The following is a 25,277-nucleotide window of genomic DNA, read 5'->3' as shown; positions in this document are numbered from 1 at the left end:
GAAAAGAGTAGTATTTAGATGTTTGCAAATCTTTATTGTCTGGCTTGATTTTTTTGTTCTGACTTGAGTTTTGGGGTTAAAAAAATTTTTTTAGGTAGAAGTATAGAAGAGATAAGAAAGCCTTCTTCAGTGATCAATCCAAAGAAAGAGAGGAAAACAACAGAATGGGAAAGACTAGAGATCTCTTCAAGAAAATTAGAGATACCAAGGGAACATTTCATGCAAAGATGGGCTCGATAAAGGACAGAAATGGTATGGACCTAACAGAAGCAGAAGATATTAAGAAGAGGTGGCAAGAATACATGGAAGAACTGTACAAAAAAGATCTTCACGACCCGGATAATCACGATGGTGGGATCACTCACCTAGAGCCAGACATCCTGGAATGTGAAGTCAAGTGGGCCTTAGAAAGCATCACTACGAACAAAGCTAGTGGAGGTGATGGAATTCCAGTGGAGCTATTTCAAATCCTGAAAGATGATGCTGTGGAAGTGCTGCACTCAATATGCCAGCAAATTTGGAACACTCAGCAGTGGCCACAGGACTGGAAAAGGTCAGTTTTCATTCCAATCCCAAAGAAAGGCAATGCCAAAGAATGCTCAAACTACCGCACAATTGCACTCATCTCACACGCTAGTAAAGTAATGCTCAAAATTCTCCAAGACAGGCTTCAACACACGCTAATAAAGTAATGCTCAAAATTCTCCAAGCCAGGCTTCAACAATATGTGAACTGTGAACTTCCTGATGTTCAAGCTGGTTTTAGAAAAGGCAGAGGAACCAGAGATCAAATTGCCAACATCCGCTGGATCATGGAAAAAGCAAGAGAGTTCCAGAAAAACATCTCTTTCTGCTTTATTGACTATGCCAAAGCCTTTGACTGTGTGGATCACAACAAACTGTGGAAAATTCTTCAAGAGATGGGAATACCAGACCACCTGACCTGCCTCTTGAGAAATCTGTATGCAGGTCAGGAAGCAACAGTTAGAACTGGACATGGAACAACAGACTGGTTCCAAATAGGAAAAGGAGTGCGTCAAGGCTGTATATTGTCACCCTGCTTATTTAACTTCTATGCAGAGTACATCATGAGAAACGCTGGACTGGAAGAAACACAAGCTGGAATCCAGATTGCCAGGAGAAATATCAATAACCTCAGATATGCAGATGACACCACCCTTATGGCAGAAAGTGAAGAGGAACTAAAAAGCCTCTTGATGAAGGTGAAAGAGGAGAGGGAAAAAGTTGGCTTAAAGCTCAACATTCAGAAAACGAAGATCATGGCATCCGGTCCCATCACTTCATGGCAAATACATGGGGAAACAGTGGAAACAGTGTCAGACTTTATTTTTTGGGCTCCAAAATCACTGCAGATGGTGACTGCAGCCATGAAATTAAAAGACTCTTACTCCTTGGAAGAAAAGTTACGACCAACCTAGATAGCATATTCAAAAGCAGAGACGTTACTTTGCCGACTAAGGTCTGTCTAGTCAAGGCTATGGTTTTTCCAGTGGTCATGTATGGATGTGAGAGTGGGACTGTGAAGAAGGTTGAGCGCCGAAGAATTGATGCTTTTGAACTGTGGTGTTGGAGAAGACTCTTGAGAGTCCCTTGGACTGCAAGGAGATCCAACCAGTCCATTCTGAAAGAGATCAGCCCTGGGTGTTCTTTGGAAGGAATGATGCTAAAGCTGAAACTCCAGTACTCTGGCCACCTCATGTGAAGAGTTCACTCATTGGAAAAGACTCTGATGCTGGGAGGGATTGGGGGCAGGAAGAGAAGGGGACGACAGAGGGTGAAATGGCTGGATGGCATCACGGACTCGATGGATGTGAGTCTGAGTGAACTCTGGGAGTTGGTGATAGACAGGGAGGTCTGGTATGCTGCGATTCATGGGGTCGCAAAGAGTCGGACACGACTGAGCGACTGAACTGAACTGAACTGATAGTTGATTTATAATACTGCATTAGTCTCAGTGTACAGCAAGTGATTCAGTAACACATATTTTCTTCAGATTATTTTCCATTATAGATTATCATAAGATATTGAATATAGTTCCCTATGCCATATAGTAATTCCATGTTGCTTATCTATTTTATGCATAGTAGTTTGTATCTGTTAATCCCATATTCCTAATTTATCCTATCCCATCCTCCACCATGGCTTTATTTAAGAAAAAAATACCATGCACTGATTATTTGGAAAATGTCTAGTTCACTCAGTTATGAAGATCTTCCAAATGTTCATAAATTTCATTATACAATACCAAGAAAATCACAGTTATTATCACTATGATCTTATAAGAAAAATTCTTTAGTTTTCGGTGGTAGATAGAAGTTTTTACCATTGGCAACAAATATTGTCAACTGTCTTCTTTGAAGTACAAGCACACTTTGTTCATTTTTGAGAAAATGACTGTCAAATACCCTATTCTGAATAAACATAGTTTGTCTCTGGATAACTCAGGTAAGAACAGTATTCCACGAAAAAATGTGACTAGCTCAGCCTGCAGCTGAAACAACTGTACAAATGCTTTCCCATGAGTTAATCACCTTCCCCAAATATCCAGGAAACGTGCATTGTAGGCTTCCCATTCCTGTCACGCAGAACATGAAAACAAGTACTCAAATGCCAACATAATAAAAATAATTTTACTAGACTTAATCAAGACATTCTTTAGTGAAATTAGCTTTTTTTCGCTGCAAGTGTATGGCAATGGAAGATGAAAGACTACTAGCAGTTTGGTGCCACTGCCTTGATTTGTTCTAAATAAGGCCTCAGCAGTTTTACGCACCATTGCTGTTGCACCATTTAGTGCAAATATCAATACATAAAAACGGCAAATTCACGTCAACCTGTCCTCATGAAAACAGTTTTGATCTCCTTGTCCCATGAAAAAGGTCTAAGGGATTCCCAGAACTCCACAAACCACCTACTAGCTTAGGCCCAAGTTTCTAAATCAATTAATGTATAATTTCACCCAATCTAAGACTAGCAGAAAGAAAATATTTTTTTAATGGGTTTTAACCCACTCCAGTGTTCTTGCCTGGCGAATCCCAAGGACAGCGGAGCCTGGTGGGCTGCCGTCTATGGGGTCGCACAGAGTCGGACATGACTGAAGCGACTTAGCAGCAGCAGAATTTATTAAATATTTACCAGGCAATGTGAAACACATTTTATATATGTTACCTCATTTAATCCTCACACCCACCATATGAAGTATAATCTCACTTCAACAAGATGAGGAGACTAAGTCTCAGAGAGTTACTTAAACTTGACCATGATTACATATTTGCAACTGGCAAAGCTGGAATTCAAGTAATAACAACTAACATTTATTGAGCATTTACCTTTGTGCCAAGGTAGGTTCTAAATTTATTATATATATTACTCATTTATTCCTCTCAACAACAAAGTATGTTATTACTATTATGATCAGTTTACAGAAAATGAAACTGAGGCACAGATAAATAACTTTTCAAGATTATAAAACTAATAACTGGTAGATCTGGGATTTTAATCTAGGCAATCTGAATTTAGGGCTTCCCTGAAGGCTTAGTGGTAAAGAATCTGTCTGTCAATATGCGTCAATCCCTGGGTCGGGAAGATCCCCTGGAGAAGGAAACGGCAATCCATTCCAATATTTTTACCTGGGAAATCCAGTGGACAGAGAAGTCTGGTGCACTCCAGTCCAGGGGCTTGCAAAGAGTTGGACACGACTCAGTGACTAAACAACAACAGACAATCTGAATCTAGAGCCTGAATTCTTAACCATGACACTACACTGCCTCTCCAGGATTCAAATCCCAGGTCTTGCTAGGTCCACTAAGCCTAAATATTTGTCAATTCGTAATTCATGTAATTTAAAAGTCTATTTAGGGAAACAATGACTAAACTAGACTCACAAATATTATAATTTTTAAAATACACGTATCAAAACACAATTGTACAATATTTTACACAGCAAATGAAAGCAGAAGGTTTGACTTAATACGGTATTCTGTTAGCAGTGAAATACAATCCTAATTTAGAAGAAATACAGTGGGCAATCAAGCAACTCTTGCAATTATAGTAGTAGGCATAAAGAGTGGTTAATATCAACTAAATCTCCTTCAATGAGATAATAAGATAAAAAGATTAGGCAAAATAATAGATTTCACAATCTAAATTGTCCCCTTTGTTTTTCCTAACATACCTTTTCTTGCTGCAACCTTAAGAGCAAACCACGCTGTTTCTTCCGGAGTGGGGGCATTTTATCATCTTCACCTTTATCTCGTAGATGTCTGCAATCATTCCCATTGAGACAAAATTAGTTTAAATTCCTATTCTAATATCAAGATTTCTCAACCCCTTAAAGTTTTTAAACCATTTAACATTTTCAAATGTAGAAAACAGTTGCTTCATCCAGCAATTCCTATCCCAACCAATATTTTATTGGATATTTGATATAAGCAAATCTTAGACTATGTCCTTTAAAGACAGAATAGCTTTGAGAATCTATAACACAATAAAGTAATTAAGCATAAAATAACAATATAAGAGTCAGTTAAGTGATGAGAGAAATGCAAAGAGAATTTATGAGTAGGAGGTCTTGAAAGCAACATGATTCAACAATGACTGCTATACTTCTAGCCTGAGAAACAGGGTTGATCAAATTAAATGAGGAAACAAAAACATCTTTAAAAACAAAGCATTTCATGAAAGGAGAAACTGAACAGTCAAAATTACGTTCATTGAAAGAACTTACTTTTTCTGATGCTCTAACCAGGCTAGTTCAGCTTTAGTTTTCTCCTTCAAGGCCTTTTCACGGAGACGCAGGAGTGAAGACTGGTGAGCTGCTCTCATTTCCTCTTCTTTCATATACTGTCGAACCATCTCCATAGTAAATTTAGAAAAGCTGTCTTGTCCTCCTGAGAATGGCATGCTTAGCTCCTGAGTTAGAGAGTTTAAGTCATCTTGATCACTGTCTATACCTTTTGGAACTTAATTAACTTCATTAAAAGAGGTATGCACTTATAAAAATATGTATATAGAAAGGCTGCCAACCATGTTAAAGAACATTCTTCAAAAAAAAGGCACATGAGAGAGAAAGTAACACTCAACTGCCAATTTATTCACCCAATAAAATTTTAACAAATAACCAGAGTAAGTCAGGCACTGTCCAAGGGGATGTAAAGATGGTAAGAATTTGTCCCTGTTATCCAAAAGGCTTAAAATTTAATAAGAAGAATTATATAAATGCAATTTTTAAAATGGAATAAAGTGTTATAAGACTGAAGTGAATGAAAAAGCTCAAGACTTAACTTTGGCTCACATCCTCAAAGGTCTTATATATTATTTCAAGGAATATGTTTGCAAGCTACTTTATAAGGAAAGAAAAGCTAAATTCTATACTCTCCCCGCCCCCCCGCCAAAAAACCCCCCAAAACTGGTACCTTAGGAAAAATATTCTGGTAGCTGACAACTGAGTTCAAATACAAAATGATACTTCACACCTTTGAGAGAGCATATCCACAGCTATATATGAAGTATCTCCACAAATAAACTGAAACACACCTTGGCAGAGGACAGTGTAGTCTTTTCTGGAGAAGTTTCTTCATCAGAGTCATCATGATGGCCTCTTTTCTTTTCCATGTTAAATCTGCGATGACTCTCAGAAGGTAGTAAAGATCGAAATGACTTTTCTTCTATTTCATCTTCTGTCATGGATTCATCAAATTTCAGGGAATATTCTGTTGCAACAGAAGTTGAATCTAAAAGAATATGGAGCAAGTAGACATTATCATTACAAAAGTTTTAGTAGATGTTCAATTAGTAGACCCTGTTGCATCTTTACAGAACCATCCAACAAATTAAAGAACTGAACACTAGTTATTAATAGGCATGGAATAATAAGCAAAATTCACTCACTTTACAAACAAGAAACAGAAAAAAACCTAAAATATCTAAAAATACTAGTACAAGAAATATGGCAAAAGTGTAATGTACTTCATATATAAAGAGCTCTTATAAGTCAATGAGAAAACCAGTGGATGGGGTCACAGAGTTGGACGCAACTGAGAAACTGAACAACAAATACCCCTACAGAAAAATGAAAAATTGCCATGATATCATTCTTCACAAAGGAAATATTAATGGCCAAAATTAAGTTTTTTAAAAAAGATTAACATGACTAGAAGTCAAAGAAATGCAAATGAAAAAATTTTTAGAAATTCCTCAATCCCATGCTTAATTAAAAACATAACAGCTCTTTTAGGTTGGTTCCTGTGCGCCTTTGACATTCCCCCTACCCTTCAATCCTTTCTTTCACTTCATATTTTCCCTGTATAGTCCTAGAGTCAGTCATCTCTCCAAAGAGCTCTGGTTTCTTTTATTGGAGAATATTTAGAAACCATAATCTTGGCATGGTTGTCCTTAAAACTACTAGCACATTGTTGCTTGTCCACTCTCTCTCAGTGGACAGAGCTGCTCTCTTCACTCTCAGTGGAGAGAATCAAGTAATATTAATAACTGCAGGTATACTAACCCATCTACACACACACACACACACATACATACACACACACACACACACACACACACATTCCTGTATCCATCCACCCATCCAAACATGATCCATACTCATGTTTCTGACTCTAATCCTGTATCACAGAATTCATTCTAGTCTTCCTTTCTTGTATGTCTATAGTTTCTATCTCCAACACTGAGAAATCTATTTCCCACAATTTAACATCCATTTACTTATCTGTTCAACACCAACAAATATGAAAACAACTGTAAACTGTCCATCTGTGAAAAACAAATTTACCAACTAGAATACAGTTTTTATACTATTCCTTTGTATTTAAGCTTACAATTCCTACTGGAAAATACCATTTTCCAAACTTATCTGGGCCAGCTCCTTTTCCCTCCACTCCCACCCCTTCAGTGTGGTTACGCTATTCATTTGTACTGCAGTTAGGTTGATTTGTCACAGACTGCATTCCATCCTGGGACCTCCCCATCCCAACATCCAGGTTGGTGTGTGTGTATGTGTGTCTTTAGTTTGCATACGTTAAAGCTTACTCTTTGTAATGTACAGTTTTAGGGTTTTGACAAATGCACATAGACAGTACATGCTGAACACACAATACCTTATTACGTAACAGCTGTTTCACACTAAAAGCTCTTCTGTGCATCTCTCTGTAGTCTATCACTTTGTCTTCCACTTGATACCTGGGAAATAGTCATCTGTTTTCCACCCCTATAGTTTGGCCTTTTCCAGAATGTCATATAAATGGAATCATACGGTATATATGATTTGGGGGCTTGCTAACTGCACTCAGTAAAATTTACTTAAAATTGATTCGTGTTGGTCCATGAATCAAATCATTCGTTGTTGAACAGTATTCTACTTCACAGATTAGCAGTTTGTTCATCCATTCCCCTCATGAGACATACTGATTACTTCCAGTTTTTCAGAAATTGTGAATAACGATGCCATGAACGTTAAACATATAGACTTGTGTGTGGACTTAAGCTTTCAGATCACTAGGTAAATACCTAGGCAATGACTGCTGGGTCATTATAAAATACTGTGAATATGTCATCCAGAGGCACCATGCCATTTTACATTCTCATCAGTGATGAATTCAAGTTCCTGGTGCCCAGGATCCTTGCCACCACTTTGTTGTTATTTTGGACTTCAGTCTTTCCGATAGGCAAGTTACACCATCTCACTGAGATTTTAATTTTCATTTGTATGTTTTCTTCAATGAAGTATCTGTTTAAATCTCTGCATATTTTTTAACTGGGTTGCTGATTTTCCTGTTGAGTTTTAAGAGTCTTTTATGTACTCTGGAGATAAGTCTATTATCCAATATGTGTTTTTGTACAAATATTTTTTAACAGTCTGTGATTTTTCATTATCTTAATAATCTCTCTCACAGAGCAGAGTTTTAAAAATTTTAATAAAGTACATCTTGTCAATTTCTTCCTTCATGGATTGTACTTTTGGTGTTATATTTAAGAAATCATTGCCAAACCAAAGTGACTTAGATTTTTTCTTGTTTTCTTCCTCATATTAGTTTTCCAAAGTTTTAATTTCTTTGGATCTTGGCTGTCCCATCAATTCTAGCCACCTTAATCTTCTATAGGCATGTCCACTGTTGGATAGCTCTAATGTCTCATCCCACAGAATCCCAGAAGTCTGAAAGCTTTCCTTTTTCATCCTGTCTCTTGCCCTTTAACCCAAAACGGTTGTATCTCTGCTCATATAATCCCATCTGTACTCCTGGCTTCAGCTGAACATGCTGAGGTGGCTGATTAAATCCATGGGCAATTTCTTTATGAAGTAACTATCTACTCGTGCCCTTAGTGTTCTCTCCGGAACTCGCTTTCTCCTTTTCACACAACATGCACAGGCTGAGAATTTTCCAAATCTTCAAATTGTGGTTCCTGTTTGCTTAATAATTCCTTCAATTTATCTCTTATTTCACATTTTACTATAAGCAGTAAGAAGAAACTAGGCCAGGCCTTCAATGTTTTGTTTAGAAATCTCCTCAGCTAAATATCCAGGGTCATCACTTTTAATTTCCACTTTCCATAAAACATGGTCCACTGGAGAAGGGAATGGCAAACCACTTCAGCATTCTTGCCTTGAGAACCCCATGAACAGTATGAACAGGCAAATATGTATGACACTGAAAGATGAACTCCTCAGGTCAGTAGGTGCCCAATATGCTACTGGAGAAGAGTGGAGAACTAACTCCAGAAAGAGTGACGGAATGGAGCCAGAGCAACACCACCACCCAGTTGTGGATGTGACTAGTGATGAAAGTAAAGTCCGATGCTGTAAAGAGCAATATTGCATAGGAACCTGGAATGTTAGGTCCATGAATCAGGACAAATTGGAAGTGGTCAAACAGGAGATGGCAAGAGTGAAACATTGACATTTTAGGAATCACTGAAATAAAATGAACTGGAATGGGTGAATTTAACTCAGATGACCATTGTATCTACTACTGTGGGCAAGAATCCCTTAGAAGAAATGAAGTAGCTATCATGGTCAACAAGAGAGTCCAAAATGCAGTACTTGGATGCAGTCTCAGGAATGACAGAATGATGTCTGCTCATTTCCAAGGCAAACCACCCAATACAACAGTAATCCAAGTTTATGCCCCAACCAGTAATGCTGAAGAAGCTGAAGCTGAAGCTGAATGGTTCTATGAAGACCTACAAGACCTTCTAGAACTAACACCCAAAAAAGATGTCATCTTCATTATAGGGGACTGGAATGCAAAAGTAGGAAGTCAAGAGCTACCTGGAGTAACAGGCAAATTTGGCCTTGGAGTACAAAACGAGGCAGGTCAAAGGCTAACAAAGTTTTGCCAAGAGAAAGCACTGGTCATAGCAAACACCCTCTTCCAACAGCACAAGACAAAACTCTACACATGAACATCACCAGATGGTCAATATCGAAAACTGATTATATTCTTCACAGGCAAAGATGGAGGAGCTCTATACAGTCAGCAAAAACAAGACCACGAGCTGACTGTGGCTCAGATCATGAACTCCTTATTGCCAAATTCAGACTAAAATTGAAGAAAGTAGGTAAAACCAATAGACCATTCAGGTATGACCTAATTCAAATCCATTATGATTCTATAGTGGAAGTGACAAATGGATTCAAGGGATTAGATCTGATAGAGTGTCTGAAGAACTATGGACAGAGGTTTGTGACACTGTACAGGAGACAGGGATCAAGACCATCCAAAGAAGAAGAAATGCAAAAAGGCAAATGGTTGTCAGATGAGGCCTTACAAATAGCTAAGAAAAGAAGAGAAGCTAAAGACAAAGGAGAAAAGGAAAGATATACCCATCTGAATGCACAGTTCCAAACAACAGCAAGGAGAGATAAGAAAGCCTTGCACAGCTATCAATGCAAAGAAATTGAGGAAAACAACAAAAAGGAGAAGACTAGAGATCTCTTCAAGAAAATTAGAGATTCCACGGGAACATTTCATGCAAAGATGGGCATAATAAAGGGCAGAGATGGTATGGACCTAACAGAAGCAGAAGATACTAAGAAGAGGTGGCAAGAATACACAATAGAACTATACAAAAAAGATCTTCACGACCCGGATAATCACGATGGTGGGATCACTCACCTAGAGCCAGACATCCTGGAATGTGAAGTCAAGTGGGCCTTAGGAAGCATCACTATGAACAAAGCTAGTGGAGGTGATGGAGCTATTTCAAAGCCTAAAAGATGATGCTGTGAAAGTGCTGCACTCAATACCAGCAAATCTGGAAAACTCGGCAGTGGCCACAGGACTGGAAAAGGTCAATTTTCATTCCAATCCCAAAGTAAGCCAATGCCAAACAATGTTCAAACTACCGCACAATTGTACTCATCTCACACACCAGCGAAGTCATGCTCAAAATTCTCCAAGCCAGGCTTCAACAGTACGTGAACCATGAACTTCCAGGTGTTCACGCTAGATTTAGAAAAGGCAGAGGAACCAGAGATCAAATTGCCAACATCCGCTGGATCATCAAAAAACCAACAGAGTTTCAGAAAAACATCTGCTTTACTGACTATGCCAAAGCCTTCAACTGTGTGGATCACAACAAACTGTGGAAAATCCTTAAAGAGATGGGAATACCAGACCACCTGACCTGCCTTCTGAGAAATCTGTATAGAGGTCAGGAGGCAACAGTTAGAACTGGACATGGAACAACTGACTGGTTCCAATTCAGGAAAGGAGTACGTCAAGGCTATATATTGTCACCCTGCTTATTTAACTTCTATGCAGAGTACATCATGAGAAATGCTGGACTGGAAGAAGCACAAGCTGGAATCAAGATTGCTGGGAGAAATATCAACAACCTCAGATATGCAGATGACACCACCCTTATGGCAGAAAGTGAAGAGGAACTAAAAAGCCTCTTGATGAAAGTGAAAGAGGAGAGCGAAAAAGTTGGCTTAAAGCTCAACATTCAGAAAACGAAGACCATGGCATCTGGTCCCATCACTTCATGGCAAATAGATGGGGAAACAGTGGAAACAGTGTCAGACTTTATTTTTGGGGGCTCCAAAATCACTGCGGATGGTGACTGCAGCCATGAAATTAAAAGACACTTACTCCTTGGAAGAAAAGCTGTGACCAACCTAGGCAGCATACTGAAAAGCAGAGACATTACTTTACCAACAAAGGTCTGTCTAGTCAATGTTATGGTTCTTTGGGTAGTCATTTATGGATGTGAGAGCTGGACAAAAAGAAAGCTGAGCACCGAAGAATTGCTGCTTTTAAACTATGGTGTTGGAGAAAACTCTTGAGAGTCCCTTGGACTGCAAGGAGATCAAACCTGTCAATCCTAAAGGAAATCATCCCTGAATATTCACTGGAAGGACAGATGCTGAAGCTGAAACTCCAATACTTTGGCCACCTGATGCAAAGAACTGACTCACTGGAAAAGACCCTGATGTTGGGAAATATTGAAGGCAGGAAGAGAAGGGGAAACAGAGGATGAAATGGTTGGATGGCATCACTGACTCGATGGACCTGAGTTTGAGTAGGCTCCGGGACTTGGTGACGGACAGGGAGGCCTGGCGTGCTACAATCCATGGGGTCACAAAGAGTCGGACACAACTGAGTGACTGAACTGAACTGAACTGAACTTCCACAAACACTAGAACAAATTCAATTAACTTCTTTGCCACTTTATACCAAAGATTGTCTTTCTTCCAATAACACATTCCTTGTTGTTGTTTAATCACTAAGTGGTGTCCAACTCTTTTGCGACCCCATGGACTGTAGCCTGCCAGGATCCTCTGTCCATGGGATTTCACAGGCAAGAATACTGGTATGGGTTCCCATTTCCTTCTCCAAGGGATCTTCCTGACCCAGGAATTGAACCCATGCCGCCAACATTGGCAGGTGGGTTCTTTACCAGTGAGTCATCAGGGAAGCCCAAGATGTTCCTTATTTCCACCTTTATCAGACTCCATCAGAATCACCTTTAATATATATACATTCCTACCAATAATATCTGCAGGGCAATGTAAGCTTTTTTTTTGCATGAACCTCAAAACTGTTCTATCCTTTACTCATTATCCAGTTTCAAAGCCACTTTCACACTTATAAAGTATAGCAGCACCTCACTTCTAGGTACCAACATCTGTATTAATCAGCTAGGGCTGCCATAACTATAGACTACTATACCCCTATATTAGGGCTTCCCAGTGGTAAAGAACCCACCTGCCAATGCAGGAGACATGCAAGAGACACTGGTTTTGATCCCTGGGTTGGGAAGATCCCCTGGAGGAGGAAATGGCAACCCATTCCAGTATTCTTGCCTGGAGAATCCCATGGACATAGAAGCCCCTCAGGGTATGGTCCACAGGGATGCAAAGTGTCAGACACAACTGAAGTGACTTAGCCTGCACCCCTATTTTATACTCACTATAAAATTTACAAAAATATATATTTAAAGGATGAATAAATTTAAATATTTTCTTCTTACTTTCCAAAGACTGTCTTGCCCATCCTGCTTTGAACAGAGTTTTAGACTATCAATCAAAAACACTGCTTAATGAAGTTATTTAAGAGCATATCTAAAAATGGAGGCTGTTAATTTGTTGACTTAATGTATTAAAGGTGCCATTTGTTGCCAAATTTTATTTTCTTTGCTGTATTATTTACTATTCATGATTTGACAGGTGTACATGTTTAGTTTATGATCCAGGAGGAGTTAAGTAATGAATTTATTCTAATTAATATATCTGATGGCATCATCATTTATAAGAAATTGTATCCTAACTACATTGTTTAAAATTTAAAGGTCTAATAATGTATTTTCCTTCTTATGGTCATGTTACATACCTACAATAGGAGAAAAGTAATTTTTTCCAGTATTGAATATATATTTTCCATTCACATGCACATTCTCCTAGATTTAGTTTTGCCTGCCTTTAGGATCATGACACACAATCATGTAAAATATTAGCAAGGTTACTGGCATGGTGCATTTGAAGCAGTTTTACCTGAACACATTTAATATCAAACATGAAACCTGTCTGTAATATCACCATGTTCTAACTATATTAATTAGCTCAGTCACAAATATCTCAAAGGGTTCTAGAAGCCTCCCCACAGAAGTAATTACACATATATGTACAAACAAAGTTACCTTTTTCATCAGGAAGAGATGGTACACTATCACTTCGAAAAGAATCATCAGCAGCGGTCTGAACCTGTTCATCAATAGAACTCTCCATCTTTTCACCACGATGTTTCTTCTCGTTTTCCTTAGAAGATGGAACTGAAGGACTTTCTTGACGGCTGCTACCACTACTACTCCTGTGTAGGCATATTATGGAAACAAATGAGGAAAAAAAATTAAGGCAACAAAATATGGATATAATTTCAAAGTAACTTATTTGACCAAGGAAATGTGCCTTATGATCAAGATTTGAAACAACGAAAGATATAAAACATAAAAATGCCACTTAGACATAAGTCTGAGAAGAAACTATTTTAGAAAAGATGAGTAGCAGAAAAGAAGGTTTCACTTTTAAATAGTAATGATGGGGAATCACTATTCTCAGGCTCTCATTCCCTTTTTGCCTTTCATTTTAAAATCAATCAATCTACTGGGAAAGGGGGCTTCTACTTGCTGTTTTCACTTCCTTACTTTTCATCAACCTCATAATTTATTGAAGCCTGCCTCATTTCCCACCTGTTCTACTGGAACTGTTCTTGTAAACTCTACCTAAATTCTAACTGTCACATCCAATAGATAATTTCTTTTTCTACATCAGGTGATACGAATCTCTTATATTTATATTATCTTTCTTATATTCCCTGACTCTACTCCCACCTGCTTCTCTCCCTACCTCCCAAGCAAGTTTCCTGTATTTCTTTCACTTCCTTTTAATTTTTCTATCTTTTCTTAAAATGATTTTGCTTCTTAGGGTTTTGGTTTCTTTCTCCCTTATGCTATATACTCTCCTTAGACAATCTTATGCATATCTATAATTTCTACTGCTATCATCTGGAGTAAGCCTCAAGTCTGTATCATTAGCTCTGCCCTTCTCCTTACTTTAAGCCTCGGGTTTCCAAATGCTTAGCAAACTTGTTTTAAAGTTTAGTATTTTCCTTCCTCCCTCTTTGCTTTCCTTAATTTATCTATTCACTAAATATAAATACGTAGCCAACCATGAGCCAAGTTTTAAGGTCCCCTGAATAAGCTATTTCCCTCTTGTGACACGCCCTACCTTTCCTCTGTGCTCAATGAATTCAAGACTCAGTTGAAGTAGCATTTCTGCAAACTGTTTGTAGACCCCTTCTCTACTCTCAAGGAGGGTTTGGTCACTTCTTTTTCTGTGTTCATACTGTGTGTGCAGATTTCTATGATGGTACTTATAGAATATTACATAATTATTTGTCTGACTTAATAAATGTTTTTAAAAGGATAAATTGTATAATAAAGCTATAAGGTAAAAGAATGCAAGAGACCACAAGCGCTTTGGAATCAGTAGGGTATGCAGTTAATCTCAATTCTTCTACTTAGCAGTTATGCGCCAATCATTCACTCAATAAACATGTAGTAGACTGCCTACCTATGTACTTGGCATATTGCTAAGCTCTAGGGATACAGGAATGACACAGTCTTCATTAGCCTATCAAGAAGTGTTAGTAAGGATGTGAAAAATCTTTATATTCCTGGTGAAAATGTAAAATGGAACAGCTATTTTGGAAAACAGTTTGGCATATCATCAAGATGTTAAACAGAGTTACAATTCCTAAGTATATACCCAAAAGAAATAAAATAGATCCACACAAGAATTTGTACATGAATGAATCAGTACACAGTGGCACCATTCACAAGGGCAAAAAAAAATGAAAAAAATCCTAAAGTCCATCAACTGATGGATAAATGTGGGACATCCATGCAACAGATTATCTGGCTATATAAAGGAAAAAAGTACTGATACATGATAGATGAACTCTGAAAACATTATGCTAAGTCAAAGAAGCCAGTTCCAAAGAGCCACCTACTGAATGGTGCTCTTCATATGAAATATCCAAAATAGACAAAAATCCATAGAAAACAAAGAGTAGATGAGTTGTTGCCAGAAGCTGGGAAAGAAGGGACATACGAGCTGACTGCTAATGGGTATAGGGTTTCATTGCAGGGGTGATGAAAATGAAGTCCTCAAAGAGCTCTAAGTTTAGTCTGCAAGTAATAAGTAAAGGAGTAAGAATATAGAAGCTGGTAATGGCTGTAACAGTTACACTTGGATTGCTGTGGGTGAACACAGAAGGGATCTCTAAAGCAGATGGGCTAATACTGATTCTTAAAAGGGAAGTAAAACTACAGTAAATAGAATGGAGTACGGAGGGTCTAGAAAGAAGGGACAGCATATAATGGCATAGGAGACAAAGAGAGCAAGGCTCTTAGAGAAATGAAGTAGTTAGAACTAGTAAAATATGGTAAGAGGGGAAATGCCAAGTGACAGAGCTGGAGATGGACTAAAGGCTTAATAACAAAGGGACTTCCACGCTATACTAAGCGGCTCTGAGGAAACACTGATGTTTCAAAGAGGTAAATAACCAATTGGCTGCAAATTTTCAAACAATCACTCTGGTTTCCATGTGGTTAATGAATAGAGTAGGGAAAGGTTAAAGGACAGGGAAACCTATTAGGAGACCACTGCAGGAACTCAGGTGATGGCCTAAATTAAGTGTCAGTGAAGGTTAAATGAAAGTCACATAGTTCCAGACACAAGTACTTAATAACTGTTGGTACTTATCCCCCATTAATTTTCATATTTTTCAGTCTCATGATTTAATATTTTAAATTGAGGTTTTAGTATACTTTGATAACATAGGTATCCTATCTCTAGGAATGATGGAAAGTAGCCTCTAAAACTTTTTAATCCAAGGACAGATCCATAACTGAAAATTACAGATGTTACCAAGTATCAAGTATCAATGACAAAGTATTCAATCTTCTTTCATAATGATAAAAATTAGTACATACAGTAATGTCAAAAAATATGGATATCAGCAAAGCAGTGTACTCTCAAGTCAGATACATCATGGTTCAATTTTTTGATGTGCTACTAGCTATGTGATTGAAGGTAAGTTTCTTAACATCTCCATGATCCTTAGTTCCCTTACCTATAAAATAACTATAATATCTGTTTTGGAAGGTTGTTGTGAAGATTAAACGCAGGAAAAACAATTCTTACAGTACTTGTACAGTAGATTGTCAAGAAATGGTAGCTATATTATTACATGGAACAATTATTTCGTAAACGGGCTAAAAATCAGGGAAGCCAAAACAGAAGGGAAAACACTATTTCATTTAAAGAAGTAAGACAAAGGAATTTTAAAAAAGCAATGTCTAAGTCAATTGTCAAACTTTACTAAATCAAACTCTCTTCACCTTCTATCCCGATTCTTGTGTCTTGAAGACTCAGAATAACTATCATATGAAGGGGAAAATTTCTGATGCTTAGAGTCAAGGGTTCCTTCTTTACTCTGAGAGAGTGAACCAGACTGACTTTTCCTACAAAGAAAAGAAATACTGATTAAAACATTTAGAGTCTCGAATAAGAGAAAGATTTTAAATATTGTTTAATATTAATGAGATAAAATCTTGAATAGAAATTATGAAATACAGGTTACAAACTATTTGAGAAAGGTATTTGTTCATAGAAAAGTATATAACACATTAAAGAATATCTATTTATTATGCAAAATAAACACAAATCACCTCAAGTACAATGAATGTGAATAGACTAAAAATCTATGAACTAGAGACAGAGTTGATGTAAAAAATAAATACACCCAGACATGATGACATCACCCAGCACCGCCTAAAAAACTCTCTAGCGACTTTTCATTGCTCCTAGAATAAACTCCAAAATCCAGAGGATCTGCCAAGTTCTCCCACGATCTGACTCCTGCATCATCTCTTACCTTTCTCCTTTTGCCCTCTGCCTCCAGTCTCTTTGGTGTTCTTTCACTTTCTTTTCCACCTCTGCATGCACTGACCTGCCTATTTCTTACCTCCTTTATATCACTGATTCCTTTTCATCCACTAGATCTCACCATTAGCTTTACTTCCTCAGGAAAATCTTCTCTGACTTCCATGTTATTCAAACTCCTTTGCTGTATATCTCAAAAACAAATATTCCTTTCTTTCATAATACTTATCTTAATTTGTGCTTACTCACCTAAAGGAACATTTGATTAATGTCTCTCTTCCCCACTAGACTATATGCTCATAACTATATCTTCAGTACCCACAACAGTGCTTGGGACATAACAGATATTCATTACATATTTGCTGAATGATTGGATATTAACCTATCTGTTTCAGCTCTTGTCCTTAGTTGTTTCACAAAGTCTGGAGCATGCTGCCGCTGGTGATCATATAGTGCTGCTAGGGGAGCTCCTGAAGCAGTGATGGCATCTGAGATATGAGTTCGAGTCAACTCCGCCATCTAAATATGAACAGACAGAAGGTAAAGAAGATGCAAAAAGGTAATGTCACAGAAAAAATGAGAGAGTAGAGTGTCTTGGAAAGATCACTGTATTGAAAGCAAGCAAATTCTACCATAATAGGTTAACATATTGTGGGCAAGTCATTTAGATTCTTGAAGTTTCACGTCTTTATAAAATAAACAGAGGTAGACCACAGGATTTCTAAGGTTTCACCTAACTATAACAATCTATGAATTATTAAGCAGAAAGTCTTCAAGTCTAAAACAGGCCACAGTAAACCAAAAAAAAATTAAAAGCAGAAGATATTAAGAAAATGTGGCAAGAATACACAGAAGAACTATACAAAGAAGATCTTAATGACCCAGATAACCACAATGGTGTGATCTCTCATCTAGAGCCAGACATCCTGAAGTCAAGTGGCCCTTAGGAAGCATCACTATGAACAAAGCTAGTGGAGGTGATGGAATTCCTGCTGAGCAATTTGAAATCCTAAAAGATGATGCTGTGAAAGTGCTGCACTCAATATATCAGCAAATCTGGAAAACTCAGCAGAGGCCATAGGACTGGAAAAGGTCAGTTTTCATTCCAATCCCAAAGTAAGCCAATACCAAAGAATGCTCAAACTACCCCACAACAGCACTCATCTCACACACTACCAAAGTAATGCTCATAATTCTCCAAGCTAGGCTTCAAAAGTACATGAACTGAAAACTTCCAGATGTTCAAGCTGGAATCTGAAAAAGCAGAGGAACCAGAGATCAAATTGCCAACATCCACTGGATCATCAAAAACCGACAGAGTTCCAGAAAAACATCTATTTCTGCTTTATTGACTACACCAAAGCCAAACTGTGGAAAATCCTTAAAGAGATGGGAATACCAAAGCACCTGACCTGCCCCCTGAGAAATCGACATCCAGGTCAAGAAGCAACAGTTAGAACTGGACATGGAACAACAAACTGGTTCCAAATTGGGAAAGGAGTACATGAAGGCTGTATACTGTCACCCTGCTTATTTAACTTATGTAGAATATATCATGCGAAATGCTGGGATGAATGAAGCACAAGCTGAAATCAAGACTGCCGGGGGAAATATCAATAACCTCAGATATGCAGATGGCACTACTATTATGGCAGAAAGTGAAGAGGAACTAAAGAGCCTCTTGATGAAAGTGAAAGAGGAGACTGAAAAAGTTGGCTGGACCCAACGTTCAAGAAACTAAGATCATGGCATCTGGTCCCATGACTTCATGGCAAATAGATAGGGAAACAATGGAAACTGTGAGAGACTTTGTTTTGAGGGGCTCTGAAATCACTTCTGTTGGTGACTGCAGTCATGAAATTAAAAGACGCTTGCTCCCTGGATGGAAAGCTATGATAAATCTAGACAGCATATCAAAAAGCAGATACATTACTTTGCCGACAAAGGTCTGTCTAGTCTAAGCTATGGTTTTCTCAGCAGTCATGTACAGATGTGAGAGTTGAACCACCAAGAAGGCTGAGTGCTGAAGTATTGATGCTTCCGAATGATGGTTTGGACAAGCCCCTTGACAGTCCCTTGGACTGCAAGGAGATCAAATCAGTCAATCTAAAGAAAATCAGTCCTGAATATTCACTGGAAGGACTGATGCTGAAGCTCCAATACTTTAGCCACCTGATGGGAAGAACCAGTTCATCAGAGAAAACCCTGATGGTAAATAGATGGGGAAACAGTGGTTGACTTTATTTTTGTGGGCTCCAAAATCACTGCAGATGGTGACTGCAGCCATGAAATTAAAAGATGTTTACTCCTTGGAAGGAAAGTTATGACCAACCTAGACAGCATATTAAAAAGCAGAGACAATACTTTGTCAACAAAGTAATTTTTTTGCCATATATTATTCATTTGGTGTTAATTCCATCATTGCTTTGACAAACTGAAGTGTTTTAAAAACCTTTGTTAATTGTAACCTAAAATTTCTTGAGAGAAGAGACTCTATACTTATTTGCACAACCCCATGTACTCAGCATATAGCAGGTTCATGGCTTTTTAATAACAGAATCATTTCACAAATATTCCTAAATAGTAACTGCTAAAATTAACTGAAACTTTATAGTATAGATCATGATATCCTATACAGAGACAGCAGTAAAACTATTTCTGGCTTTATACTTGGTACAATTAAGGGGGAAAAAAAAAGACACTAATACCACTCTGGATAACAATGAAACATCTACATACAAAACAGATGTGGGGCTCCCTGGGACTGAGATTGGGGACTGACTGCAAAGTAGCATGAGGGAACTTTTGAGAGTGCTGGATAATTCTTGATTATAGTGGTGTTTATAGGGATAGAAAGATATGATAAAGAAATATACCTAGGACTTCCCTGGGGCTTGGTGGTAAAGAATGTGCCTGCCAATGCAAGAGACACAGGTTCGATCCTTGGTCCAGGAAGATCCCACATGCTGTGGAGCAACTAAACCTGTGTGCCACAACTATGGAGCCTGTGTTCTCCAGCCCAGGAGTCACAACTACTGAATCCATGTGCCACAACTAGTGAGGCCTGTGCACCTGCAGCCTGTGCTCAGCAACAAGAGAAGCCACCACAATGAAAAGCCCACGCAACCCAACTATAGAGTAGCTCCTGCCCACTGCAACTAGAGAGAAGCCCGCACAGGGTAACAAAGACCCAGCACAGTCATAAATAAATAAACAATAAATACACATAGATGCCTATACCTATGTATTTGTCAAAAATCATAAAACTGTATACTTAAAAGGGATACATATTATTGTAAAAAATATATATATACACACACATTATTGTAAATATATATTAGTATACATTATACAATCTTTTTAAAAAGATTACTCGGGGGAAAAAATATAGAGTTCTTTTGCATCTTTTGCCCCTGTATCATTCACCTAACAACAAATTACAATAAATGATGCCTCATTTCAATAGGGTATGGCCCTCACTGAAAGTTACTTATTAAAAGCATGCATTTACTAGATGTTAGAGACCCATTACTGCTAAAACCAAAGGTACTCAGGCTGACTAAAAAGACCTAAAGGAAAAGTGCTGTCAGTGGCTCTTACCTCGCAGATCTGGCGTGCTGCATTTGTCGTCAGGCGAGCAGTCTCTGTTTGCTGAGTGGCTATTTTACATGTTGCTTCCTGCAGGACTTCAGTCATATCCCGTTGTGACTTTACCACCTGCTGTAATGATTCCGCATGGACCTGTTAATAAAAGTGGGGGAAAGATAACTTACTTTATGTCTAATCTCATCCTATCCAAATTAGTTTTAACATGTAAATCAGTTTCATGGATTAACTGCCTTGTGTCGGGGGGGAGAACAAACTTTGACTACTATCTGGATTTCACGTCTTAAAATTTAGAGTTTAAAATCTGGAATCTTAAAATCACTGCTGTAGTTTAAGTCTTAACTCCACTGTTTACAAGTTGATGTGTCTGTAGACAAGTAACTACCATGTACTTCAGTTTCCATTTCTCTAAATTGAGGATAAATCTTGACCTGACTACTTAGAAATTTCACAAGGCGGCTATTAGAGTCAAATGGCATAAAATTAACTCATGGGATAATGTACTAAAACATTATTATTTACATCTTTCTTTTTCCTCCTATAAAATTAAAAGAAATCTAAAGTGATTTCAAGGATAGAAATTTGCAAAAGAAGCTACCTGAGCTGCTTTGCTCCGGGTTTCTTCTAATTGTCTCTGACATTCCAGAGCCTCTTGTTCAGCCTTCAACTTCAAAAGGGCCAAGTCTCTTTCATGGCGTTGTTGCTGTGCCTTCAGAAAGAAATGATCAACTATTAATTCTAAGATACTACACTATTTTAATGCAGAAATTATATTAAATGGAAAGCTGTTTTCCTAACACAAATCTTTGGAAGGAACCCATGAGAGCCTAAAGGAAGGAGAGTAAATAGCACAGACATCAACCATTTTTTATTTATCTAAAGTATTTAGTGACCACTTAATGTGTGTCAAATAATATAACAGAAAAAAATTTCCAAGGCATACAGAACTAAGAACTGATATCAAAAAGCTGGTTTAAAACAAAAGCTACAGGCAGCTCTTTGGAGGACATTAAATCATCCTACATGTCAAAATAAAAATAATGCTTCATAAGTCACAATTTTATGACTCCCTTGATTTTGAAGGACCAGCTTCATTAAAACGTCAACCCCAAAGGTCTCCTTTTTAACACGTTCTTACAATTATTCCATATGATGTTATCTATAAATTTCTATATTATAATCTCTTCTAGAATGGTGCTAAATAATATAGGTTCTCTAAAGGTGGTAAGTTTATATATGAAGTCATACAATGCCCTGGCCATATGCGGAAACCCAGTTATAACAAATCCCTAAAATAGTACATAGTATCAGTGGTTTAGATTTCAAGGAAAAGATGGTAGCTGCAAAAGGGCCATTTCTCAATCCAGTGATTTCTAACAAAGTTGGAATTGGCTCCTCCACTGCCCACCCATGAGCATTTGGAAGTGTCTGGAGAGCTTTTACTGTCACAATGAATGCATAGCACTGTTGTTATTTATTGGGAGGAGTGAAGGAAGGCTGAATAGTTCCACTCAAAAAAACTATCTAGATATTTTAAGATAAACTAGAAAATGAAATTGAAAAAAAAAGATTTATCGTCAAAAAGACATAAATTTAAGAATAACTTTTAAAAAGTGTAACATCTCTACACTGAAAATTACAGTTGAGAAAAATATCTAAAAACCTAAACAAACAGAGAAAGATATTATGTTCATGAACTAGAAGATTCAATACTGTTAAGATGTGAATTCTTCTCAAACTGATCTGTAGATTCAATGTCATTCAAATCAAAATTATACCAGGCTTTTAAAAAATTTTGGTAGAAGCTGACAAACTGACTCTAGAAGTTAGATAGAAAAAGAAAAGTTGAAATCATCTTGGGAAAGAACAAAACTAGAGTAACTACAGCCTGATTTTAAGACCCACTATGGGAGAGAGGGATAAATTTGGAGACTGGGATTACCATATACACACTACTATATATAAAATAGATAATTAAATAACTAATAAAGACCCACTGCATAGTGCAGGGAACTTTGCTCAATAAACTGTAATGGCCTAAATGGGAAAAGAACCTAAAAAAGAGTGGATATATGCATATGTATAACTGATTCACTTTGCTATACACCTGAAACAGAACATTGTAAATCAGCTATATTCCAATAAAAAACTTTTAACTGAAAAATGAAAGAAGAAAACAGACTCACTCTGAAGTTACTGTAAAATAGTATGGTACTAGACAAATAGGTCAATGGAAAAGAACAGAATGCAAAAGCAGACCAGCACATATATGATTACTTAATTGTTGATAAAGGTGTCAAGGTAATTTAAGAAACTGGTGCTAGTACAACCAAACATCAGGAGGGAAAGGATTAACTTTGACCCATTTCTCACCATTCTTAATTAACTTGAAACAGCTCACACACTTAAATATAAAGGCAAAACTATAAAGTTTTGGGGAAAAATATAAAAGGATATCTTTGAGTATCTTAATATCTTAGGGTAAACAAAGATTTCTTAGAATTCAAAGAGCACTACCCATAAAAGAAAAAAATTAAAAACTAGACTTCATCAAAACTAAAATCTTCTGCTCTTCAAGAAACAGTTTTAAAAAATGAAAAGGCAAGGCTAGGATGTGAGTGAAAGTGAAAGTCACTCAGTCATGTCCAACTCTTTGTGACCCCATGGACTATAGAGCCTATGGAATTCTCCAGGCCAGAATACTGGAGTGGGCAGCCTTTCCCTTCTCCAGGGGGTCTTCCCAACCCAGGGACCAAACCCAGGTCTCCCCCATTGCAGGCAGATTCTTTACCAGCTGAGCCACAAGGGAAGCCCAAGAATACTGGAGTGGGTTGTCTATCCCTTCTCCAGTGGATCTTTGTGACCCAGGAATCAAATTGCGATCTTCTGCACTGCAGGCGGTTTCTTTACCAACTGAACTATCAGGGAAGCCCCAAGTCTAGGATGGAAAGCAATATTTGAGATATATCTGAAAAGGATTTGTTCTAGAACATATAAAGAACTCCTACAACTCAATAATTAAAAGACAAATGTCCCAATTATGAAAGAGGCAAATGATTTGCTCACATATTCACAAAAGAAGGTACAAGATTAACCATAAATATACCAAAAGATCAATTTCATCAGTCATAAAAGAAATGCAAATTAAAAACCACAATGAGATACTACCTCACCCTCACTAGAATGACTAGAATACATAATAACAGCAAAGAAACAATACAACTAGAATTCTCATATACTGCCATCAGAGTATAAGATGTCACAATTATTTTGGAAAAAGAATGGCATTTTCTCATAAATATATACTTTACCCAAGCAATTACACTCCTAGGTATTTAAGCAAGAAAAATAAAATTTTGTATTGTACACAGAGAATTGGAAAAAAAATTTCACAGCAGGAATATTTATGATAGCCAAAAGCTAGAAATAATACAAATGTACACCAACAAGAGAATGGATAAATGAATTGTGATATAATCATCAGTGGAATGTTACTCAGCAAAAAAACCAAAAGCACCACAGATGCAACAAAAAGGATCAATCTTAAAAATGTTATGCTGCATAAAATAAACACAACACATTACAAAGTATACTTCCATTTTTATGAAGTTCTAGAACTGGCAGAAATAAACTATGGTGATATGAATTAGAATACTAATGGCCTCTGGGTGGTGAGATTAACTGAAAAGGCCTGGGCGAACCTTCTGGAGTGATAAAAGTGTAATACATTTTGACTAAGGTGGTTGTTACACGCTCAAAATTCATCAAGTTATACACTTAAAATCTGTGTATTTTATTATATGCAAATGTTACCTGTTTTTTTTTTTTAAAGATACCAATAGCATCTCCACCAAGGAACACTAAGATTTTTGTTAGCTTCCTTAAGGAAAAGTCCTATTATCCTGGTACTACCAAACACTTAGATCTCAGGAACTTCTCAGTACAAATAAAGTATTAAAAAAACAAAACAAAACCAAAGTCATTTCTGACTTTTCTCACACAAAAAGAGAAAATACTGAAAAATTTTGATAAGCCAATTTTCACACTGTAACAAAAAAAGGTAAAGAATGTGGAAAATGAAGTATTTAAAAGAGAATGACTGTTTTACTGTTCTGTTGCCAAATACTGCATGTTTAATTATCTTTTTAGAATATGACAGTTTTTCTCAAGATTATTTATAGGTACTGTGTGACAAGGCTATTTTTTCTACTTAGCAGTTTAAAGTTTTGTGTTTTCTTTTTTAACTCAACATTAAGATCATTTTAAATAGCAAAGAAAAGAGAAAAAAAACACAGAAAGCGCAAGAAAATTCCACAAATACCTTTATGATCTGAGCCAGAGACACGCTCTCCTGTTGAGCAAGTGAAACTCCTCTAACTCTTTCTACATCTGACAGCTGACGCACCGACTCCTCAATGGCACTCAAGTAACTGAGTTCTGCTGCCATCCGATGCTGGAGGCCAGCAGGAGAAAAGCGCTTAGAACCTGGAAGGCATATAACTGTCATATATAAAAGTTCATGTGAAATTACATCTGATTTCCAAAATTCATTTCTTATTTTAAGGTCCAAAAACAAGTCTGCTATCCTTTGTAGGAAAGACAGTGACGCTTTAGTACACAGCGTTCTACTAGCTACTTTTCTTGTGTATGCATGTGAAGGTACGTGTAAGCCATGCCAGCGTACATAATAC

The 25,277-nt window shown here is 37.4% G+C and overlaps 1 protein-coding gene across 1 annotated transcript in view; it reads right to left on the bottom strand.

The window, feature by feature from the left end:
- Window positions 1-25,277, bottom strand: part of CEP350 (centrosomal protein 350) — a 125,753-nt gene that overhangs the window by 50,449 nt on the left and 50,027 nt on the right. The window contains exons 16-24 of the mRNA XM_052653926.1: window positions 24,908-25,071; window positions 21,185-21,295; window positions 20,581-20,721; window positions 17,363-17,499; window positions 16,437-16,559; window positions 13,173-13,342; window positions 5,556-5,752; window positions 4,747-4,931; window positions 4,195-4,282 (exon numbers count right to left, since the gene is read on the bottom strand). Coding sequence (XP_052509886.1) covers window positions 4,195-4,282; window positions 4,747-4,931; window positions 5,556-5,752; window positions 13,173-13,342; window positions 16,437-16,559; window positions 17,363-17,499; window positions 20,581-20,721; window positions 21,185-21,295; window positions 24,908-25,071 — 1,316 coding nt within the window. The remainder of the gene's footprint in view (window positions 1-4,194; window positions 4,283-4,746; window positions 4,932-5,555; window positions 5,753-13,172; window positions 13,343-16,436; window positions 16,560-17,362; window positions 17,500-20,580; window positions 20,722-21,184; window positions 21,296-24,907; window positions 25,072-25,277) is intronic.

This window comes from Budorcas taxicolor, chromosome 16 (assembly GCF_023091745.1).
Source record: "Budorcas taxicolor isolate Tak-1 chromosome 16, Takin1.1, whole genome shotgun sequence".
Classification (NCBI taxonomy): Eukaryota; Metazoa; Chordata; class Mammalia; order Artiodactyla; family Bovidae; genus Budorcas; species Budorcas taxicolor.
This window is presented reverse-complemented; position numbering and strand designations above follow the sequence as displayed.